The 20,475-nt window shown below is 45.5% G+C and overlaps 1 protein-coding gene across 5 annotated transcripts in view; it reads right to left on the bottom strand.

Moving 5' to 3' along the window:
• The window catches only part of farp2 (FERM, RhoGEF and pleckstrin domain protein 2), a 94,673-nt gene that overhangs the window by 9,912 nt on the left and 64,286 nt on the right, over positions 1 to 20,475 (bottom strand). For 4 of the 5 annotated variants that reach the window (XM_045687959.2, XM_045687961.2, XM_045687962.2 and 1 more), the window contains exons 19-24: positions 19,935 to 20,065; positions 17,886 to 17,954; positions 16,769 to 16,858; positions 13,746 to 13,828; positions 13,432 to 13,550; positions 12,249 to 12,412 (exon numbers count right to left, since the gene is read on the bottom strand). In XM_045687959.2, the coding sequence (XP_045543915.1) occupies positions 12,249 to 12,412; positions 13,432 to 13,550; positions 13,746 to 13,828; positions 16,769 to 16,858; positions 17,886 to 17,954; positions 19,935 to 20,065 (656 nt within the window). The remainder of the gene's footprint in view (positions 1 to 12,248; positions 12,413 to 13,431; positions 13,551 to 13,745; positions 13,829 to 16,768; positions 16,859 to 17,885; positions 17,955 to 19,934; positions 20,066 to 20,475) is intronic. The other variant, XM_045687960.2, reaches the window with a different exon arrangement.

Below are 20,475 nucleotides of genomic sequence, written 5' to 3'. Positions count from 1 at the left end.
TCAGATCGACAGTTACTAAACTCGATTTTTTACTTCAAATATGACTTCAAGTGTGTTTTTTCATAAATAACAACTTGTGTGCAGCTTCGAGTGTTAAACTGTAGACCCCTTAATCTACCTGATATAGAAAACCTCATGGTAAACTGCAGACCCCTTAATCTACCTGATATAGACCCTTTAATCTACCTGATATAGAATACCTCATGGTAAACTGTAGACCCCTTAATCTACCTGATATAGAATACCTCATGGTAAACTGTAGACCCCTTAATCTACCTGATATAGAATACCTCATGGTAAACTGTAGACCCCTTAATCTACCTGATATAGAATACCTCATGGTAAACTGCAGACCCCTTAATCTACCTGATATAGAATACCTCATGGTAAACTGCAGACCCCTTAATCTACCTGATATAGACCCCTTAATCTACCTGATATAGAATACCTCATGGTAAACTGTAGACCCCTTAATCTACCTGATATAGAATACCTCATGGTAAACTGTAGACCCCTTAATCTACCTGATATAGACCCTTTAATCTACCTGATATAGAATACCTCATGGTAAACTGTAGACCCTTTAATCTACCTGATATAGAATACCTCATGGTAAACTGTAGACCCCTTAATCTACCTGATATAGAATACCTCATGGTAAACTGCAGACCCCTTAATCTACCTGATATAGACCCTTTAATCTACCTGATATAGAATACCTCATGGTAAACTGCAGACCCCTTAATCTACCTTATATAGACCCTTTAATCTACCTGATATAGAATACCTCATGGTAAACTGCAGACCCCTTAATCTACCTGATATAGAATACCTCATGGTAAACTGTAGACCCCTTAATCTACCTGATATAGACCCTTTAATCTACCTGATATAGAATACCTCATGGTAAACTGTAGACCCCTTAATCTACCTGATATAGAATACCTCATGGTAAACTGTAGACCCCTTAATCTACCTGATATAGACCCTTTAATCTACCTGATATAGAATACCTCATGGTAAACTGTAGACCCCTTAATCTACCTGATATAGAATACCTCATGGTAAACTGCAGACCCCTTAATCTACCTGATATAGAATACCTCATGGTAAACTGTAGACCCCTTAATCTACCTGATATAGACCCTTTAATCTACTTGATATAGAATACCTCATGGTAAACTGTAGACCCCTTAATCTACCTGATATAGAATACCTCATGGTAAACTGTAGACCCCTTAATCTACCTGATATAGAATACCTCATGGTAAACTGTAGACCCCTTAATCTACCTGATATAGACCCCTTAATCTACCTGATATAGAATACCTCATGGTAAACTGCAGACCCCTTAATCTACCTGATATAGAATACCTCATGGTAAACTGTAGACCCCTTAATCTACCTAATATAGAATACCTCATGGTAAACTGTAGACCCCTTAATCTACCTGATATAGAATACCTCATGGTAAACTGCAGACCCCTTAATCTACCTGATATAGAATACCTCATGGTAAACTGTAGACCCCTTAATCTACCTGATATAGACTCTTTAATCTACCTGATATAGAATACCTCATGGTAAACTGCAGACCCCTTAATCTACCTGATATAGACCCTTTAATCTACCTGATATAGAATACCTCATGGTAAACTGTAGACCCCTTAATCTACCTGATATAGAATACCTCATGGTAAACTGCAGACCCCTTAATCTACCTGATATAGAATACCTCATGGTAAACTGTAGACCCCTTAATCTACCTGATATAGACCCTTTAATCTACCTGATATAGAATACCTCATGGTAAACTGTAGACCCCTTAATCTACCTGATATAGAATACCTCATGGTAAACTGTAGACCCCTTAATCTACCTGATATAGAATACCTCATGGTAAACTGCAGACCCCTTAATCTACCTGATATAGAATACCTCATGGTAAACTGTAGACCCCTTAATCTACCTGATATAGACCCTTTAATCTACCTGATATAGAATACCTCATGGTAAACTGCAGACCCCTTAATCTACCTTATATAGACCCTTTAATCTACCTGATATAGAATACCTCATGGTAAACTGCAGACCCCTTAATCTACCTGATATAGAATACCTCATGGTAAACTGTAGACCCCTTAATCTACCTGATATAGACCCTTTAATCTACCTGATATAGAATACCTCATGGTAAACTGCAGACCCCTTAATCTACCTTATATAGACCCTTTAATCTACCTGATATAGAATACCTCATGGTAAACTGCAGACCCCTTAATCTACCTGATATAGACCCTTTAATCTACCTGATATAGAATACCTCATGGTAAACTGTAGACCCTTTAATCTACCTGATATAGAATACCTCATGGTAAACTGCAGACCCCTTAATCTACTTGATATAGAATACCTCATGGTAAACTGTAGACCCCTTAATCTACCTGATATAGACCCTTTAATCTACCTGATATAGAATACCTCATGGTAAACTGTAGACCCCTTAATCTACCTGATATAGAATACCTCATGGTAAACTGCAGACCCCTTAATCTACCTGATATAGACCCCTTAATCTACCTGATATAGAATACCTCATGGTAAACTGTAGACCCCTTAATCTACTTGATATAGACCCTTTAATCTACCTGATATAGAATACCTCATGGTAAACTGCAGACCCCTTAATCTACCTGATATAGACCCTTTAATCTACCTGATATAGAATACCTCATGGTAAACTGTAGACCCCTTAATCTACCTGATATAGAATACCTCATGGTAAACTGCAGACCCCTTAATCTACCTGATATAGAATACCTCATGGTAAACTGTAGACCCCTTAATCTACCTGATATAGACCCTTTAATCTACCTGATATAGAATACCTCATGGTAAACTGCAGACCCCTTAATCTACCTTATATAGACCCTTTAATCTACCTGATATAGAATACCTCATGGTAAACTGCAGACCCCTTAATCTACCTGATATAGACCCTTTAATCTACCTGATATAGAATACCTCATGGTAAACTGTAGACCCCTTAATCTACCTGATATAGAATACCTCATGGTAAACTGTAGACCCCTTAATCTACCTGATATAGACCCTTTAATCTACCTGATATAGAATACCTCATGGTAAACTGTAGACCCCTTAATCTACCTGATATAGAATACCTCATGGTAAACTGCAGACCCCTTAATCTACCTGATATAGAATACCTCATGGTAAACTGTAGACCCCTTAATCTACCTGATATAGAATACCTCATGGTAAACTGTAGACCCCTTAATCTACCTGATATAGAATACCTCATGGTAAACTGCAGACCCCTTAATCTACCTGATATAGAATACCTCATGGTAAACTGTAGACCCCTTAATCTACCTGATATAGAATACCTCATGGTAAACTGTAGACCCCTTAATCTACCTGATATAGAATACCTCATGGTAAACTGCAGACCCCTTAATCTACCTGATATAGAATACCTCATGGTAAACTGTAGACCCCTTAATCTACCTGATATAGAATACCTCATGGTAAACTGTAGACCCCTTAATCTACCTGATATAGAATACCTCATGGTAAACTGCAGACCCCTTAATCTACCTGATATAGAATACTTCATGGTAAACTGTAGACCCCTTAATCTACCTGATATAGAATACCTCATGGTAAACTGTAGACCCTTTAATCTACCTGATATAGAATACCTCATGGTAAACTGTAGACCCTTTAATCTACCTGATATAGAATACCTCATGGTAAACTGCAGACCCTTGTATGTACCAAGAGAGTTCTCATCCGTAATTATCACGGCAGTCTACATCCCTCCCCAAGCCAACACCACTCTGGTCTCAACGAACTGTATGGGGCCATAAACAAACAAAGAGACCGCTCACCCAGAGGCAACGTTTCTGGTGGGCAGAGACTAACTCAGAGACTAACTCAGAGACTTAAAACTATCCTAGATCCCTTCTACCAAACACGTCTTTTTGCATCACTGGAGGGACAGAAACTGTAGACCACTTATATTCTACCCACAGAAATACATACAAGGCCCTCCTCCGTCCTCCCTTCGACAGATGTGACCACGACCATCTGACCATTGACTCCATTGTCATAATATCTCTTTATGTAGTGTTGTGGTGTGTCTTTATGTGTGTTTTTGTCCTATATTTTTATTTTTTTATCCCAGCCCCCCGTCATCGCAGGAGGACTTTTGCCTTTTGGTAGGCCGTCATTGTAAATAAGAATTTTTTTTTAACTGCCTTCCCTGGTTAAATAAAGGTAAAATAAAACATACAAATAAAACTCTTGCTTCCTGTTTACAAACAAAAGCTCAAACAGGAAGTACCAGTGATGTGCTCAATACAGAAGTGGTTGGATGAAGCAGAAGTGAGGCTACAGGACTGTTTTACTAGTACGGACTGGGATATGTTCCTGGGATACATCCGATAACATTGAGGAGTTCAGCACAACCGTCACAGAGAGCATAGACGATGTCTTCCCACAGTGACTATCAGAACGTATCCAAATCAAAAACCACGGATTACATTGATTTCAGACAATAGCCACACTGGGCTAAAGGCTAGAGCAACAGTTTATAAGGAACGGGACACATTCAAGAAAACCAGCTACAACAGCCGATGAGACATCAAACATGTGAAAGGACAATATAATAGGAGGAAAGTGGCATCCTATTACATCGGCGCCAACGCTCGTCGTATGTGGCAGGTCGATAGCCAATTACTAAACGGAAACCCAGCCATGGTTTGCCCAGCGATGCACAACTCCCAAATGAGCTAAATGCCTTTTTTATGCTCGCGTCGAGGAATAGAAGACTGTGCCTCCGTGAAAGCACCCGTTTTTCCAGATGACTGCATGATTTCGCTCTCCTTGGCCCGCTGTGAGCAAAACTTTTAAACAGGTTAAGAATCACAAGGCCCGCCGGGCCAGACAGAATTACCAGGGCTCGTTCTCAAAGCATGCACAGACCAGCTCGGCCAATTTCTTTACTGACATTTATAATCTGTCCATGTCCCAGTCTGTAATCCCAACATATTTCAAGCTGACCACCATTGTCCCTGTTCCAAAGAACTCCAAGGTAACCTGCCTAAATGACTATCACCCTGCAGCACTCACATCTGTAATTATGATGTGTTTTGAAAGGCTGGTCATGACACACATCAACACCATCATCCCAGACACCCTGGACCAACTCCAATTCACATACTGCCCCAACACATCCAAATCCACAGATTTCACGTCACACCGCCCTCTCCCACCTGGACAAGAGGGAAAATAACTACAGCTCAGCGCTCAACACCATAGTCCCCTTCAAGCTCACCACCTAGCTAAGGACCCTGGGACTGAACCCCTCCCTCTGCAACTGGATCCCTGACTTCCTGAGGTGGTAAGGGTAGGTAACAACACCTCCGCCACGCTGACCCTAAACACGGGGGCCCCTCAGGGGTGTGTCCTTAGTCACCTGCTGTACTCCCCATTCACCCACGAATGCGTGGCCACGCACAACTTCAACACCATTATCAAGTTGGCTGACGACACGAAGGTGGTAGGCCTGATGAGACAGCCTACAGGGAGGAGGTCAGTGACCTGGCAGTGCGGTGCCGGGACAACAACCTCTCCCTAAACATCAGTAAGACCAAGGAGCTGATCGTGGACTACAGGAGAAAGATGGAAGAGCAAGCCACCATCCACATTGATGGGGCTGTAGTGGAGCGGGTTGAGAGCTTCAAGTTCCTTGGAGTCCACATCACTAAGGACCTAACATGGTCCACACACACACCGCACAGTCATGAAGATGGGGCATGGCTTTTCATACATCTTTAGACAGGTTTTGTTTTACACCACATCCGGTCCATTTTTATGTACAGTACCAGTCAAAGGTTTGGACACACCTACTCATTCAAGAGCTTTTCTTTATTTTTTACATTGTAGAATAATAGCGAAGACATCAAAACTATGAAATAACACATATGGAATCATGTAGTAACCAGAAAAGTATTAAATCAAAATATATTTTATATTTGAGATTCTTCAAAGCAGCCACCCTTTGCTTTGCACACTCGTGGCATTCTTTCAACCAGCTTCCCCTGGAATGCTTATCCAAGAGACTTGAAGGAGTTCCCACATATGCTGAGCACTTTTGGCTGCTTCTCCTTCACTCTGCGGTCCGACTCATCCCAAACCATGTCAATTTGGTTGAGGTCGGGGGATTGTGGATGCCAGGTCATCTGATGCAGCACTCCATCACTCTCCTTCTTGGTCAAATAGCCCTTACACAGCCTGGAGGTGTGTTTTGGGTCATTGTCCTGTTGAAAAACAAATGATAGTCCCACTAAGTACAAACCAGATGGGATGGTGTATCGCTGCAGAATGGTGTGGTAGCCATGCTGGTTAACAATTCTAAATAAATCAGACAGTGTCACCAGCAAAGCAGCCCCACATCATAACACCTCCTCCTCTATGCGGAGATCATCCGTTCACCCACACTGCGTCTCACAAAGTCACAGCGGTTGAAGCCAAAAATCTCCAGTTTGGACTCCAAACCAAAGGACACATTTCCACCCGTCTAATTTCCATTACTCGTGTTTCTTGGCCCAAGCAAGTCTCTTCTTCTTATTGGTGTCCTTTAGTAGTGGTTTCTTGCAGCAATTCGTCCATGAAGGCCTGAGTCACACAGTCTCCTGTGAACAGTTGATGTTGAGATGTGTCTGTTACTTGAACTTTGTGAAGCATTTATTTGGGCTGCAATTTCTGAGGCTGGTAACTCTAATGAACGTATCCTCTGCAGAAGAAGTAACTCTGGGTCTTCCTTTCCTGTGTCGGTCCTCATGAGAGCCAGTTTCATCATAGCGCTTGATGGTTTTTGCGACTGCACTTGAAGAAACTTTCAAAGTTCTTGAAACTTTCCGTATTGACTGACCTTCATGTCTTAAAGTAATGATGAACTGTCGTTTCTCTTTGCTTATTTGAGTTGTTCTTGCCATAATATGGTCTTAGTGTTTTACCAAATGGGGGGTATACAGAACATAGCCCTACCTTGTCACAACACAACTAATTTGCTCAAATGCATTAAGGAAAGAAAGAAATTCCACAAATTAACTTTTAAGAAGGTACACCTGTTAATTGAAATGCATTCCAGGTGACTATCTCAAGAAGCTGGTTGAGAGAATGCCAAGTGTGAAAAGCTGTCAAGGCAACGGGTGGCTATTTGAATCCTTGAATGAGTAGGTGTGTCAAAACCTTTGAACGGTAGTGTGTATGGTATACACACACACTCACACACACACACACACACACACACACACACACGACTATATATACAAACCATATACACACACTACATTAACACACCCACACATACACTACACACACACACACGCAGACTGACAACAAACATTACACACACACTTTTACACTTTACATTTTCTGCTGCTGCTCTGATCTTTATTTTACTCTTATTATTATCTGTCCTGATGCCTAGTCACTTTACCCTGCCTTCATGTACATATCTACCTCAGATACCTTATTATTATCTATCCTGATGCCTAGTCACTTTACCCTGCCTTCGTGTACATATCTACCTCAAATACCTTATTATTATCTACCCTGCCTTCATGTACATATCTACCTCAAATACCTTATTATTATCTATCCTGATGCCTAGTCACTTTACCCTGCCTTCGTGTACATATCTACCTCTGTACATTGATCTGGTACTGGTACTTCCTGTATATAGCTCCACATTGATCTGGTCCTTCCTGTATATAGCTCCACATTGATCTGGTCCTTCCTGTATATAGCTCCACATTGATCTGGTACTTCCTGTATATAGCTCCACATTGATCTGGTACTTCCTGTATATAGCTCCACATTGATCTGGTACTTCCTGTATATAGCTCCACATTGATCTGGTACTTCCTGTATATAGCTCCACATTGATCTGGTACTTCCTGTATATAGCTCCACATTGATCTGGTACTTCCTGTATATAGCTCCACATTGATCTGGTACTTCCTGTATATAGCTCCATATTGATCTGGTACTTCCTGTATATAGCTCCATTCTTGTATATTTCATTTGATTCCTCGTGTTACTATTATAATTGTTTACTTTTTAACTCTGCATTGTTGGGAAGGGCTCTTAAGTAAGCATTTTACGGTAAAGTCTACACCCGTTGTATTCGGTGCAGGTGACTAATAACATTTGATTTATATGTGCCGCTAGAAAATAACCGAAAGGTCGCTAAGTTGAATCGCAGACAAGGTGAAACATATGTCGATGTGCCCTTGAGCAAAGCACTTAATCTTAATTGCTCCAATGGCAGACCCTGGCCGTTACCCCACTCTCTGGGTAATGCAAAAAACGAATGTCCAATTCACACATGTAGTAACACACACTTGTACATGTGTGAAATAGGACAAAAATAAGCACACACGAAATAGTGTGTGTGTCTGTGCCTCTACCGGACAGGCCTCTCTCTCTCTGTGTTGTGTCTGTGCCTCTACGGGACAGGCCCCTCTGTGTTGTGTCTGTGCCTCTACGGGACAGGCCTCTCTGTGTTGTGTCTGTGCCTCTACGGGACAGGCCTCTCTGTGTTGTGTCTGTGCCTCTACGGGACAGGCCTCTCTGTGTTGTGTCTGTGCCTCTACGGGACAGGCCTCTCTGTGTTGTGTCTGTGCCTCTATGGGACAGGCCTCTCTGTGTTGTGTCTGTGCCTCTATGGGACAGGCCTCTCTGTGTTGTGTCTGTGCCTCTACGGGACAGGCCTCTCTGTGTTGTGTCTGTTCCTCTACGGGACAGGCCTCTCTGTGTTGTGTCTGTTCCTCTACGGGACAGGCCTCTCTGTGTTGTGTCTGTGCCTCTATGGGACAGGCCTCTCTGTGTTGTGTCTGTGCCTCTATGGGACAGGCCTCTCTGTGTTGTGTCTGTGCCTCTACGGGACAGGCCTCTCTGTGTTGTGTCTGTTCCTCTACGGGACAGGCCTCTCTGTGTTGTGTCTGTGGCAGACAGTATGCATCCTGCATCGGACTATACAGTCATCAGAGAACCCACAAGCAGTGATGGAAGTCATCGGATGCGATGTGTGTGTGTGTCTCTCTGTGTGCGTCTCTCTGTGTGTGTAGTCTCTCTCTCTCTCTCTGTGTGTGTGAAGTCTCTGTGTGTGTGTGTATGTGTGTGTGTGTAGTCTCTCTCTGTGTGTGTGTGTGTAGTCTCTCTGTGTGTGTGTGTGTGTAGTCTCTCTGTGTGTGTGTGTGTAGTCTCTCTGTGTGTGTGTGTAGTCTCTCTGTGTGTGTGTGTGTAGTCTCTCTGTGTGTGTGTGTGTGTGTGTAGTCTCTCTGTGTGTGTGTGTGTGTAGTCTCTGTGTGTGTGTGTGTGTGTGTAGTCTCTGTGTGTGTGTGTGTGTGTGTGTGTGTAGTCTCTGTGTGTGTGTGTGTAGTCTCTGTGTGTGTGTGTGTGTAGTCTCTGTGTGTGTGTGTGTGTGTGTGTAGTCTGTGTGTGTGTGTGTGTGTGTGTGTAGTCTGTGTGTGTGTGTAGTCTCTGTGTGTGTGTGTGTGTAGTCTCTCTCTGTGTGTGTGTGTAGTCTCTCTCTGTGTGTGTGTGTAGTCTCTGTGTGTGTGTGTAGTCTCTGTGTGTGTGTGTAGTCTCTGTGTGTGTGTGTAGTCTCTGTGTGTGTGTGTAGTCTCTGTGTGTGTGTGTGTGTGTGTAGTCTCTGTGTGTGTGTGTAGTCTCTGTGTGTGTGTGTAGTCTCTGTGTGTGTGTGTGTGTGTAGTCTCTGTGTGTGTGTGTAGTCTCTGTGTGTGTGTGTGTGTGTAGTCTCTGTGTGTGTGTGTGTGTGTGTAGTCTCTGTGTGTGTGTGTGTGTGTGTAGTCTCTCTGTGTGTGTGTGTAGTCTCTCTGTGTGTGTGTGTGTAGTCTCTGTGTGTGTGTGTGTGTGTAGTCTCTCTGTGTGTGTGTGTGTGTGTGTAGTCTCTCTGTGTGTGTGTGTGTGTAGTCTCTGTGTGTGTGTGTGTGTGTAGTCTCTGTGTGTGTGTGTAGTCTCTGTGTGTGTGTGTAGTCTCTGTGTGTGTGTGTGTGTGTGTGTGTGTGTAGTCTCTGTGTGTGTGTGTGTAGTCTCTGTGTGTCTGTGTGTGTGTGTGTGTGTAGTCTCTGTGTGTGTGTGTGTGTGTAGTCTGTGTGTGTGTGTGTGTGTGTGTGTAGTCTGTGTGTGTGTGTGTAGTCTCTGTGTGTGTGTGTAGTCTCTGTGTGTGTGTAGTCTCTCTCTGTGTGTGTGTGTAGTCTCTGTGTGTGTGTGTAGTCTCTGTGTGTGTGTGTAGTCTCTGTGTGTGTGTGTCCGTGTGTGTGTGAGTCTCTGTGTGTGTGTGTGGGAGTCTCTGTGTGTGTGTGTCCGTGTGTGTGTAGTCTCTGTGTGTGTGTGTGTGTGTGTAGTCTCTGTGTGTGTGTAGTCTCTGTGTGTGTGTGTAGTCTCTGTGTGTGTGTGTAGTCTCTGTGTGTGTGTGTAGTCTGTGTGTGTGTGTAGTCTGTGTGTGTGTGTAGTCTCTCTGTGTGTGTGTGTGTAGTCTCTCTGTGTGTGTGTGTAGTCTCTCTGTGTGTGTGTGTAGTCTGTGTGTGTGTGTGTAGTCTCTGTGTGTGTGTGTGTAGTCTCTGTGTGTGTGTGTGTGTGTGTGTAGTCTGTGTGTGTGTGTGTGTGTGGTCTCTGTGTGTGTGTGTAGTCTCTGTGTGTGTGTGTGTAGTCTCTGTGTGTGTGTGTGTAGTCTCTGTGTGTGTGTGTAGTCTCTGTGTGTGTGTGTGTGTGTAGTCTCTGTGTGTGTGTGTGTGTAGTCTCTGTGTGTGTGTGTGTGTAGTCTCTGTGTGTGTGTGTGTAGTCTCTGTGTGTGTGTGTGTGTGTAGTCTCTGTGTGTGTGTGTGTGTGTGTAGTCTCTGTGTGTGTGTGTGTGTGTGTGTAGTCTCTGTGTGTGTGTGTAGTCTCTGTGTGTGTGTGTGTGTGTGAGTCTCTGTGTGTGTGTGTAGTCTCTGTGTGTGTGTGTGTGTGTGTGTGTAGTCTCTGTGTGTGTGTGTGTAGTCTCTGTGTGTGTGTGTAGTCTCTGTGTGTGTGTGTAGTCTCTGTGTGTGTGTGTAGTCTCTGTGTGTGTAGTCTGTGTGTGTGTGGAGTCTGTGTGTGTGTGTGTGTAGTCTGTGTGTGTGTGTGTGTAGTCTGTGTGTGTGTGTGTGTAGTCTGTGTGTGTGTAGTCTCTGTGTGTGTGTGTGTGTAGTCTCTCTGTGTGTGTGTGTGTAGTCTCTGTGTGTGTGTGTGTAGTCTCTGTGTGTGTGTGTGTGTAGTCTCTGTCTGTGTGTGTGTGTAGTCTCTCTGTGTGTGTGTGTGTGTGTGTGTGTGAGTCTCTGTGTGTGTGTGTAGTCTCTGTGTGTGTGTGTAGTCTCTGTGTGTGTGTGTGTGGTGTGGAGTCTCTGTGTGTGTGTGTAGTCTCTGTGTGTGTGTGTAGTCTCTGTGTGTGTGTGTAGTCTGTGTGTGTGTGTGTGTGTAGTCTCTCTGTGTGTGTGTGTGTGTAGTCTCTGTGTGTGTGTGTGTGTGTAGTCTCTCTGTGTGTGTGTGTGTGTAGTCTGTGTGTGTAGTCTCTGTGTGTGTGTGTGTGTGAGTCTCTCTGTGTGTGTGTGTGTGTAGTCTCTCTGTGTGTGTGTGTGTGTAGTCTCTGTGTGTGTGTGTGTGTAGTCTGTGTGTGTGTGTAGTCTCTGTGTGTGTGTGTGTGTGAGTCTCTGTGTGTGTGTGTAGTCTCTGTGTGTGTGTGTGTAGTCTCTGTGTGTGTGTGTGTAGTCTCTGTGTGTGTGTGTGTAGTCTCTGTGTGTGTGTGTGTGTAGTCTCTGTGTGTGTGTGTGTGTGTGTGTGGTGTGTGTGTAGTCTCTGTGTGTGTGTGTGTAGTCTCTGTGTGTGTGTGTGTAGTCTCTGTGTGTGTGTGTGTAGTCTCTGTGTGTGTGTGTGTGTGTGTGTGTGTGTAGTCTCTGTGTGTGTGTGTGTGTGTAGTCTCTGTGTGTGTGTAGTCTCTGTGTGTGTGTAGTCTCTGTGTGTGTGTGTGTAGTCTCTGTGTGTGTGTGTGTGTAGTCTCTGTGTGTGTGTGTGTGTGTGTAGTCTCTCTGTGTGTGTAGTCTCTCTGTGTGTGTAGTCTCTCTGTGTGTGTAGTCTCTCTGTGTGTGTAGTCTCTCTGTGTGTGTAGTCTCTACCTCCACAGCCAGGCTGTGATCTGACATGGACACGCTGGTGTTACGATGCCAGCAGACATGCATGGTGCTGTTGGCACGGTGATGGGTCTGCTTATCCAGAGAGTTACGGGACGACGACATGTCATCCTCTGACTCCTGCTCCAGAGAAACCTCATCCGACGACCCTGAGGAAGGAGGGGAGGGGTTAGCTACATCTAAAGGGAGGGGGTACAGTACATTTGTACAAAAGTCCACCCAATAGGATCACCATCTGGCTCCAACAGTCCATGGATGCACCAGAAAATCCACAACACATATAGCGACGGTTTCAAACCCAGCTCACGAGGCTAGTAGGTTCCACAACATCCAGCCCAAGAGGCTAGTAGGTTCCACAACATCCAGCCCAAGAGGCTAGTAGGTTCCACAACATCCAGCCCAAGAGGCTAGTAGGTTCCACAACATCCAGCCCAAGAGGCTAGTAGGTTCCACAACATCCAGCCCAAGAGGCTAGTAGGTTCCACAACATCCAGCCCAAGAGGCTAGTAGGTTCCACAACAAAAGGGGAAAAGACAATTTAAAAACATTATCACTATAAAAACAAAGAGGGATCTAATACTGTAGGCTACATCCAGGTGCATGAACAAGTACTATAGATCCTAACTATACACTACAGAGCGGGGTAATGCCGGGACCGCTACAGAGCCGGGTAATGCCGGGATCGCTACAGAGCCGGGTAATGCCGGGATCGCTACAGGGCCGGGTAATGCCGGGATCGCTACAGGGCCGGGTAATGCCGGGATCGCTACAGGGCCGGGTAATGCCGGGATCGCTACAGGGCCGGGTAATGCCGGGATCGCTACAGGGCCGGGTAATGCCGGGATCGCTACAGAGCCGGGTAATGCCGGGATCGCTACAGAGCCGGGTAATGCTAGGATCGCTAGAGAGGGGTAATGCTACATCTTACTGTTGGAGCGATCACAGAGAGGGGTAATTCTATGCCTTACTGTTGGAGCGATCACAGAGAGGGGTAATTCTATGCCTTACTGTTGGAGCGATCACAGAGAGGGGTAATTCTATGCCTTACTGTTGGAGCGATCACAGAGAGGGGTAATTCTATGCCTTACTGTTGGAGCGATCACAGAGAGGGGTAATTCTATGCCTTACTGTTGGAGCGATCACAGAGAGGGGTAATTCTATGCCTTACTGTTGGAGCGATCACAGAGCCCTGGGTCCAGGAACAGGTCTGATTTCTCCTGAGATTTCTTGGCCATCTCTATTGCCATGTTGAGATCCTCTATCCATTTTCCCATCTCCACCTTCGAGCTACAATCACATCCACACAGGGAGGTTATTACAGATCAGCTGATGAAGTGAGCAGGGTGGGTTTTACGACTCAGGACTTTAACCAACTCTGGTTCACTATTAAAATGTGCATTTGTCTTTAGATTAAAAAGCATAACGTTTTGTTTCATCTTTGACAGTTCTGTGACTGTGTGTGTGAAACTCCTGTGTGTTTACCTGGCTGCCACCACAATGGTCCTCTGGGCAGAGTAGATGGTGAAGCAGTGAGGGACAGACCACTCATTCTCACTCTCTTCCACCTAAGGATGGAAGGGAGGGGGTGGGGGGGTGGAGAGAAAAACAGTAAGATGGTTGATCAGCAAAGATACGTTGGCCTTTGGCCACTACGACCAGCTCTCATGGGATTGGACAAGAGCAGCAGGGGAACTTGAGGTATAACAGATCAAAGGAAGGCCTGCCAAAAGCCTCTCGGCCTGGGGGGTTTATCTACTGCACATCCGTCTGGCCTGGGGGGGGTTATCTACTGCACATCCGTCTGGCCTGGCGGGGGGGGGGGGTTATCTACTGCACATCTGTCTGGCCTGGGGGGGGTTATCTACTGCACATCTGTCTGGCCTGGGGGGGGGTTATCTACTGCACATCTGTCTGGACTGGGGGGGGGGGGGGGTAATCTACTACACATCCGTCTGGCCTGGGGGTATTCACATCTGGCATGTGGCATTCGGGGAGGCAGGTAGCCTAGTGGTTAGAGCATTGGACTTGTAACCGAAGGGTTGCAAGATCGAATCCCGAGCTGACAAGGTCTGTCGTTCTGCCCTTGAACAAGGCAGTTAACCCACTGTTCCTAGGCCGTCATTGAAAATAAGAATTTGTTCTTAACTGACTTGCCTAGTTAAATAAAAGGTAAAATAAATCAAATCTAAACAAACACATCTTCTTTCTCCCTTTCCCAGCCATTCCCAGACGTCTCGTCAGAGCCCACATCTAAGCGTTGTTTTGTCTACACCAGCACGGGAGAGGGAGCAGGGCTGCGTGCCCTAGCCAACAGAACCCAGAGTACTCACCGGAGCATCCAAAACTATGAGCTGCATCACAAGTGAAGAAGCAGAGACGCAGGTTAGACCAAGGCAGGGACCTCGAGATAGTCTCACTGACAGACAAACAAGTCAAATCCCCCACCCTGACCGCCAACTTCCCCCAACTCAACACAGTGCTACTCTTTATTATAGAATGCAATGGAAACACCTCACACGTCTCCCTGATCTGGTGTAAGTTTCCAAACCCCCCCCCCCCCCCCCCCCCCCCCCCCTTAGCAGTGACTTATATCTCTCTCAGTTTCCTTCTGTCTGACTGACTCTTCAGAAAACTGAACAACCATGACAGCTGAGGGGGTGATGATAAAATATTTCAGTAACTTGGGGATCAATTCAATCTGTAGCGCAGAAGATCTGCGTTGTAGCACGGTTGACATTTGAAAGGTAATGTTCTCTAGGAGCCGACATATGCAACGTTTACCGTGAACGCAGTCTCTGCAAATGCGGTAACATTGCCTTTAAAGAAAGTAAATTGCGCTAGAATGCAGATCTTCTGCACTACGGATTGAATCGAGCTCTCAGAGTGGCTGGCCCATGAAGGTGATGGTTTTCTGAAATGTCCATTTTGTCGTCATGGGGCGACTTGCTGAATCAGATAGTTGCACATACACATGAGTAATAATTCAATCCAAAATAATAGGAAGGAAATAGTCATTCACAATACGGTTGCTAATTTCTAGGTTTTCCAGAAAACTCAGTTGAAAGATTGCCAGAATCAGGAGGGAAAGCAGGAATTCTGTATTCCTACAACTAAGATATGTGAATTTTGCAACCCTAGTAAGTATTTTATTAGCAGCAGGTTGCCACAGCTAGGTCAGGTTGTCACAGCTATACCACAGCTAGGTCAGGTTGTCACAGCTAGGTCAGGTTGTCACAGCTATACCACAGCTAGGTCAGGTTACCACAGCTAGGTCAGGTTGTCACAGCTAGGTCAGGTTGTCACAGCTAGGTCAGGTTGTCACAGCTAGGTCAGGTTGTCACAGCTAGGTCAGGTTGTCACAGCTATACCACAGCTAGGTCAGGTTGTCACAGCTATACCACAGCTAGGTCAGGTTACCACAGCTATACCACAGCTAGGTCAGGTTACCACAGCTATACCACAGCTAGGTCAGGTTACCACAGCTAGTTCATGTTACCACAGCTAGGTCAGGTTACCACAGCTAGGTCAGGTTGTCACAGCTAGGTCAGGTTGTCACAGCTAGGTCAGGTTGTCACAGCTAGGTCAGGTTGTCACAGCTAGGTCAGGTTGTCACAGCTATACCACAGCTAGGTCAGGTTGTCACAGCTATACCACAGCTAGGTCAGGTTGTCACAGCTAGGTCAGGTTACCACAGCTAGGTCAGGTTACCACAGCTATACCACAGCTAGGTCAGGTTGTCACAGCTAGGTCAGGTTACCACAGCTATACCACAGCTAGGTCAGGTTGTCACAGCTAGATCAGGTTACCACAGCTATACCACAGCTAGGTCAGGTTGTCACAGCTAGGTCAGGTTACCACAGCTAGGTCAGGTTACCACAGCTATACCACAGCTAGGTCAGGTTGTCACAGCTAGGTCAGGTTACCACAGCTAGGTCAGGTTACCACAGCTATACCACAGCTAGGTCAGGTTACCACAGCTAGGTCAGGTTACCACAGCTAGGTCAGGTTACCACAGCTATACCACAGCTAGGTCAGGTTGTCACAGCTAGGTCAGGTTACCACAGCTAGGTCAGGTTACCACAGCTATACCACAGCTAGGTCAGGTTGTCACAGCTAGGTCAGGTTACCACAGCTAGGTCAGGTTACCACAGCTATACCACAGCTAGGTCAGGTTACCACAGCTAGGTCAGGTTACCACAGCTATACCACAGCTAGGTCAGGTTACCACAGCTATACCACAGCTAGGTCAGGTTGTCACAGCTAGGTCAGGTTACCACAGCTAGGTCAGGTTACCACAGCTAGGTCAGGTTACCACAGCTAGATCAGGTTACCACAGCTATACCACAGCTAGGTCAGGTTGTCACAGCTAGGTCAGGTTACCACAGCTAGGTCAGGTTACCACAGCTAGGTCAGAGCCAGATTAACCTTAGAGGTCATGGCTAACAGGGTAAAGGTCAGGGGTCAACACAGGGCAGGCTAACGAACGGCAGGCAGCTTATACTCACGATCATGCCGTGCAGAGGCAGCTGGCCATGGACCTTGAACTGGTTGGTGGCCGTCACACCTTTACTTGTGTACAGGAGCTGGTCAGAGAACTGAGAGGAAAGACCGTATATAGACCATGAGATACACCATGACAAAAACTCTTGTTATCCTAATTAGGGTTGTCATGATACCAGTAACCTAATGTCGCAGGCGTAAAAGAAATGGCTGAAACGATCCCCTACGAAAAACTGTTCAAGCAATCCTGTAAATGTGGAGGAGTTAATATGGAGTGTTTGAAAGCATCAAATCTATGATGCATTGTGGGTAAATGGTGACTGACTGATCGACAAATAATAAATGAGTCGTTATTTATGATGAAAGTTGATTTGTAGATCAGTCAGTAAGCAGTCTCCTGCATTGTCAGCTGTAATGTCGAACAAGCTCGTTGTTAACGTCCAAAAACAGAAGTTAACAGTCTCTTTCCTTTTCCCTTGAAAACCGGAACATTTGGTTGCTGTGGACTCGGTAGAGGCTACGATAACAGTATGGCGATACTACGATACCAGATTTTCGAACGGCAGAAAAGAACACCAAAAGCAGACTAAACTCTATAGTCCATTAAAAACCTACTGTATGTAACATATTGTGTGATATAGCTTGGAAAATAAATGTGACTGACGGTCAACACAAGGCTGTATTTTTTCTTCCCAACATTAGGACTGTTTTCCTCAAGATATGAAGTCCACTTCATGTTGTTTCCTTTCCTTTCTTACCTCCTAGTATGGCAATACTGGTACCATGATAATGCTAATCCTAATAGTTTATACTGAGGGACCACTAACTGGCATGAAACATTACATATCTGAAAACAGAGAGGAACGATACACATCAATATATTTAACCATTATTTGTCGAGGTTTGTCTCATTGAGATTATCTCCCTACTGGTTTATAACAGTGTAAAGTAAGTCACTCTGGATAAGAGCCTGCTAAAATGACTAAAATGAAAAATATAAATAATACAGGAGACAAAGGAAAGACGGGAGAGCCATGAGATACTCTTTTTCTCAGCTTGTATAAAAAAAGATAGAAATCAACAAACAAAAGAGATTGTTGAAACTGAAACACTGTTACTCACCAGGAAAAACATCCTTTGCTGCAGCCCTTTTTTGGTCAGCTTGTACAGACAACCCTCTCGAATGAACTCCTGAAAACCAGAAAAGTAGATATTAAAAACTCAGTAAAACAAAGAAACGTCCTGTCACTGTCAACTGCGTTTATTTTCAACAAACTTAACATGTGTAAATATTTGTATGAACATAAGATTCAACAAGTGAGACATAAAATGAACAAGTTCCACAGACATGTGACTAACAGAAATGGAATAATGTGTCCCTGAACAAAGGTGGGGCAAGTTCCCGGACATTTCTGGGGGGAATGGCCCTAGCCCTCACCCTCCGATCCAACAGGTCCCAGACGTGCTCAATGGGATTGAGATCCGGGCTCTTCGCTAGCCATGGCAGGACACTGACATTCCTGTCTTGCAGGAAATCACGCACAGAACGAGCAGTATGGCTGGTGCCATTGTCATGCTGGAGGGTCATGTCAGGATGAGCCTGCGTGAAGGGTACCAGACTGCGGGAGGAGGATGTCTTCCCTGTAACGCTCGGCGTTGAGATTGCCTGCAATGACAACAAGCTCAGTCCGATGATGCTGTGACACACCGCCCCAGACCATGACAGACCCTCCACCTCCAAATCGATCCCGCTCCAGAGTACAGGCCTCGGTGTAATGCTCATTCCTTCGACGATAAACGCAAATCCGACCATCACCCCTGGTGAGACAAAACCGTGACTTGTCAGTGAAGAGCACTTTTTGCTAGTCATGTCTGGTCCAGTGACGGTGGGTTTGTGCCCATAGGCGGCGACGTCACCAGTGATGTCTGGTGAGGACCTGCCTTACAACAGGCCTACAAGCCCTCAGTCCAGCCTCTCTCGCCTATTGTGGACAGTCTGAGCACTGATGGAGGGATTGTGCGTTCCTGGTGCAACTCGGGCAGTTGCTGTTGCCATCCTGTACCTGTCCTGCAGGTGTGATGTTCGGATGTACCGATCCTGTGCAGGTGTTGTTACACATGGTCTGCCACTGCGAGGACAGCTGTCCGTCCTGTCTCCCTGTAGCGCTGTCTTCGGCGTCTCACAGTACGGACATTGCAATTCATTTCCCTGGCCACATCTGCAGTCCTCATGCCTCCTTGCAGCATGCCTAAGGCACATTCACAGAGATCAGCAGGGACCCTGGGCATCTTTCTTTTGGTGTTTTTCAGAGTCAGTAGAAAGGTCTCTTTAGTGTCCTAAGTTGTCATAACTGTGACCTTAATTGCTTACCGTCTGTAAGCTGTTAGTGTCTTAACGACCATTCCACAGATGCATGTTCATTAATTGTTTATGGTTCATTGAACAAGCATGGGAAACAGTGTTTAAACCCTTTACAAAGAAGATCTGTGAAGTTATATGGATTTTTTACGAATTATCTTTGAAAGACAGGGTCCTGAAAAAGAGACGTTTCTTTTTTGCAGAGTTTATTATTATCCTGCATCGCCCCAGTCTACCTCCCCTGAATACTGCTCTCACCCTGACCACTGATGGAAAAATAGTTCTACTTTATTTGTGAGTGCTGGATGTCTTCTTCAAAGCGGGCAGATTACTCCTACTACAGCACCCAAAGACTCATTCACCGTACAGAACTTAGTAAGAGTTGAGCATATTGTGCATTTTGTGCAATGATGTAGTCAAGTCACTAAGTGTTCAAGTCTCTAGCGTTTGTTCAAGTCCATCTCCTGGACTCGAGTACTACAGTACTGCTGCCCAGTCTCCATCTACGAGGTACTAGACTCACCCTGCCGGGCGCAGTGAGGTTCTACGAGGTAATAGACTCACCCCTGCCAGGCGCAGCGAGGTTCTACGAGGTACTATACTCACCCTGCCGGGCGAAGTGAGGTTCTACGAGGTACTAGACTCACCCTGCCGGGCGCAGTGAGGTTCTACGAGGTAATAGACTCACCCCTGCCAGGCGCAGCGAGGTTCAACGAGGTACTAGACTCACCCTGCCGGGCGCAGTGAGGTTCTACGAGGTACTAGACTCACCCTGCCAGGCGCAGTGAGGTTCTACGAGGTACTAGACTCACCCTGCCGGGCGCAGTGAGGTTCTCGATGCCGATCAGGTCTCTCTGGAGCTCAGACAGCTTCTGGAAGTTCTCCAGGCGGATCAAACTACTCTGGAGCTGAGTGGCCATCTCTGCCACCTCCTTCAGGGCCTCTGTAGACAAGGAGGGAGAAAGGGATAAGGGTACATACAGGAGGGGAAAGAATCCATACAGGAGGGTTGAGGATCCACACAGGAGGGATACAAACATCAGGGAATATGACAAGATGGTGGCTGCTTAGCTCGGCCCATGATTACCACCCCATTCTGAACATTTTCTCCCTGCTGAACATTACCCAGGTCTCTTAAGCAGAAATGAGCAGGAGAGCTAGGTATCTGACTCATAGAAATATAATCCATATAAAAAGGATTGGCACCTCTAAACCTGGCAATTTCAGTGGTAAACTCACAGGTACACTCGCAATGGCTACCAGTCCACCCATTATGCCATCTTTAACTTAAAAGGGCACGCCCATTCTCTGGATTCTATTACTGTGATCTGACTGTCAATGTGACAGCTCTAT

This window comes from Salmo salar, chromosome 10 (assembly GCF_965601325.2).
Source record: "Salmo salar chromosome 10, fSalSal1, whole genome shotgun sequence".
NCBI lineage: Eukaryota > Metazoa > Chordata > Actinopteri > Salmoniformes > Salmonidae > Salmo > Salmo salar.
Note: the sequence above shows the minus strand (reverse complement) of the source record. Positions and strands in the feature narration are given on the sequence as shown.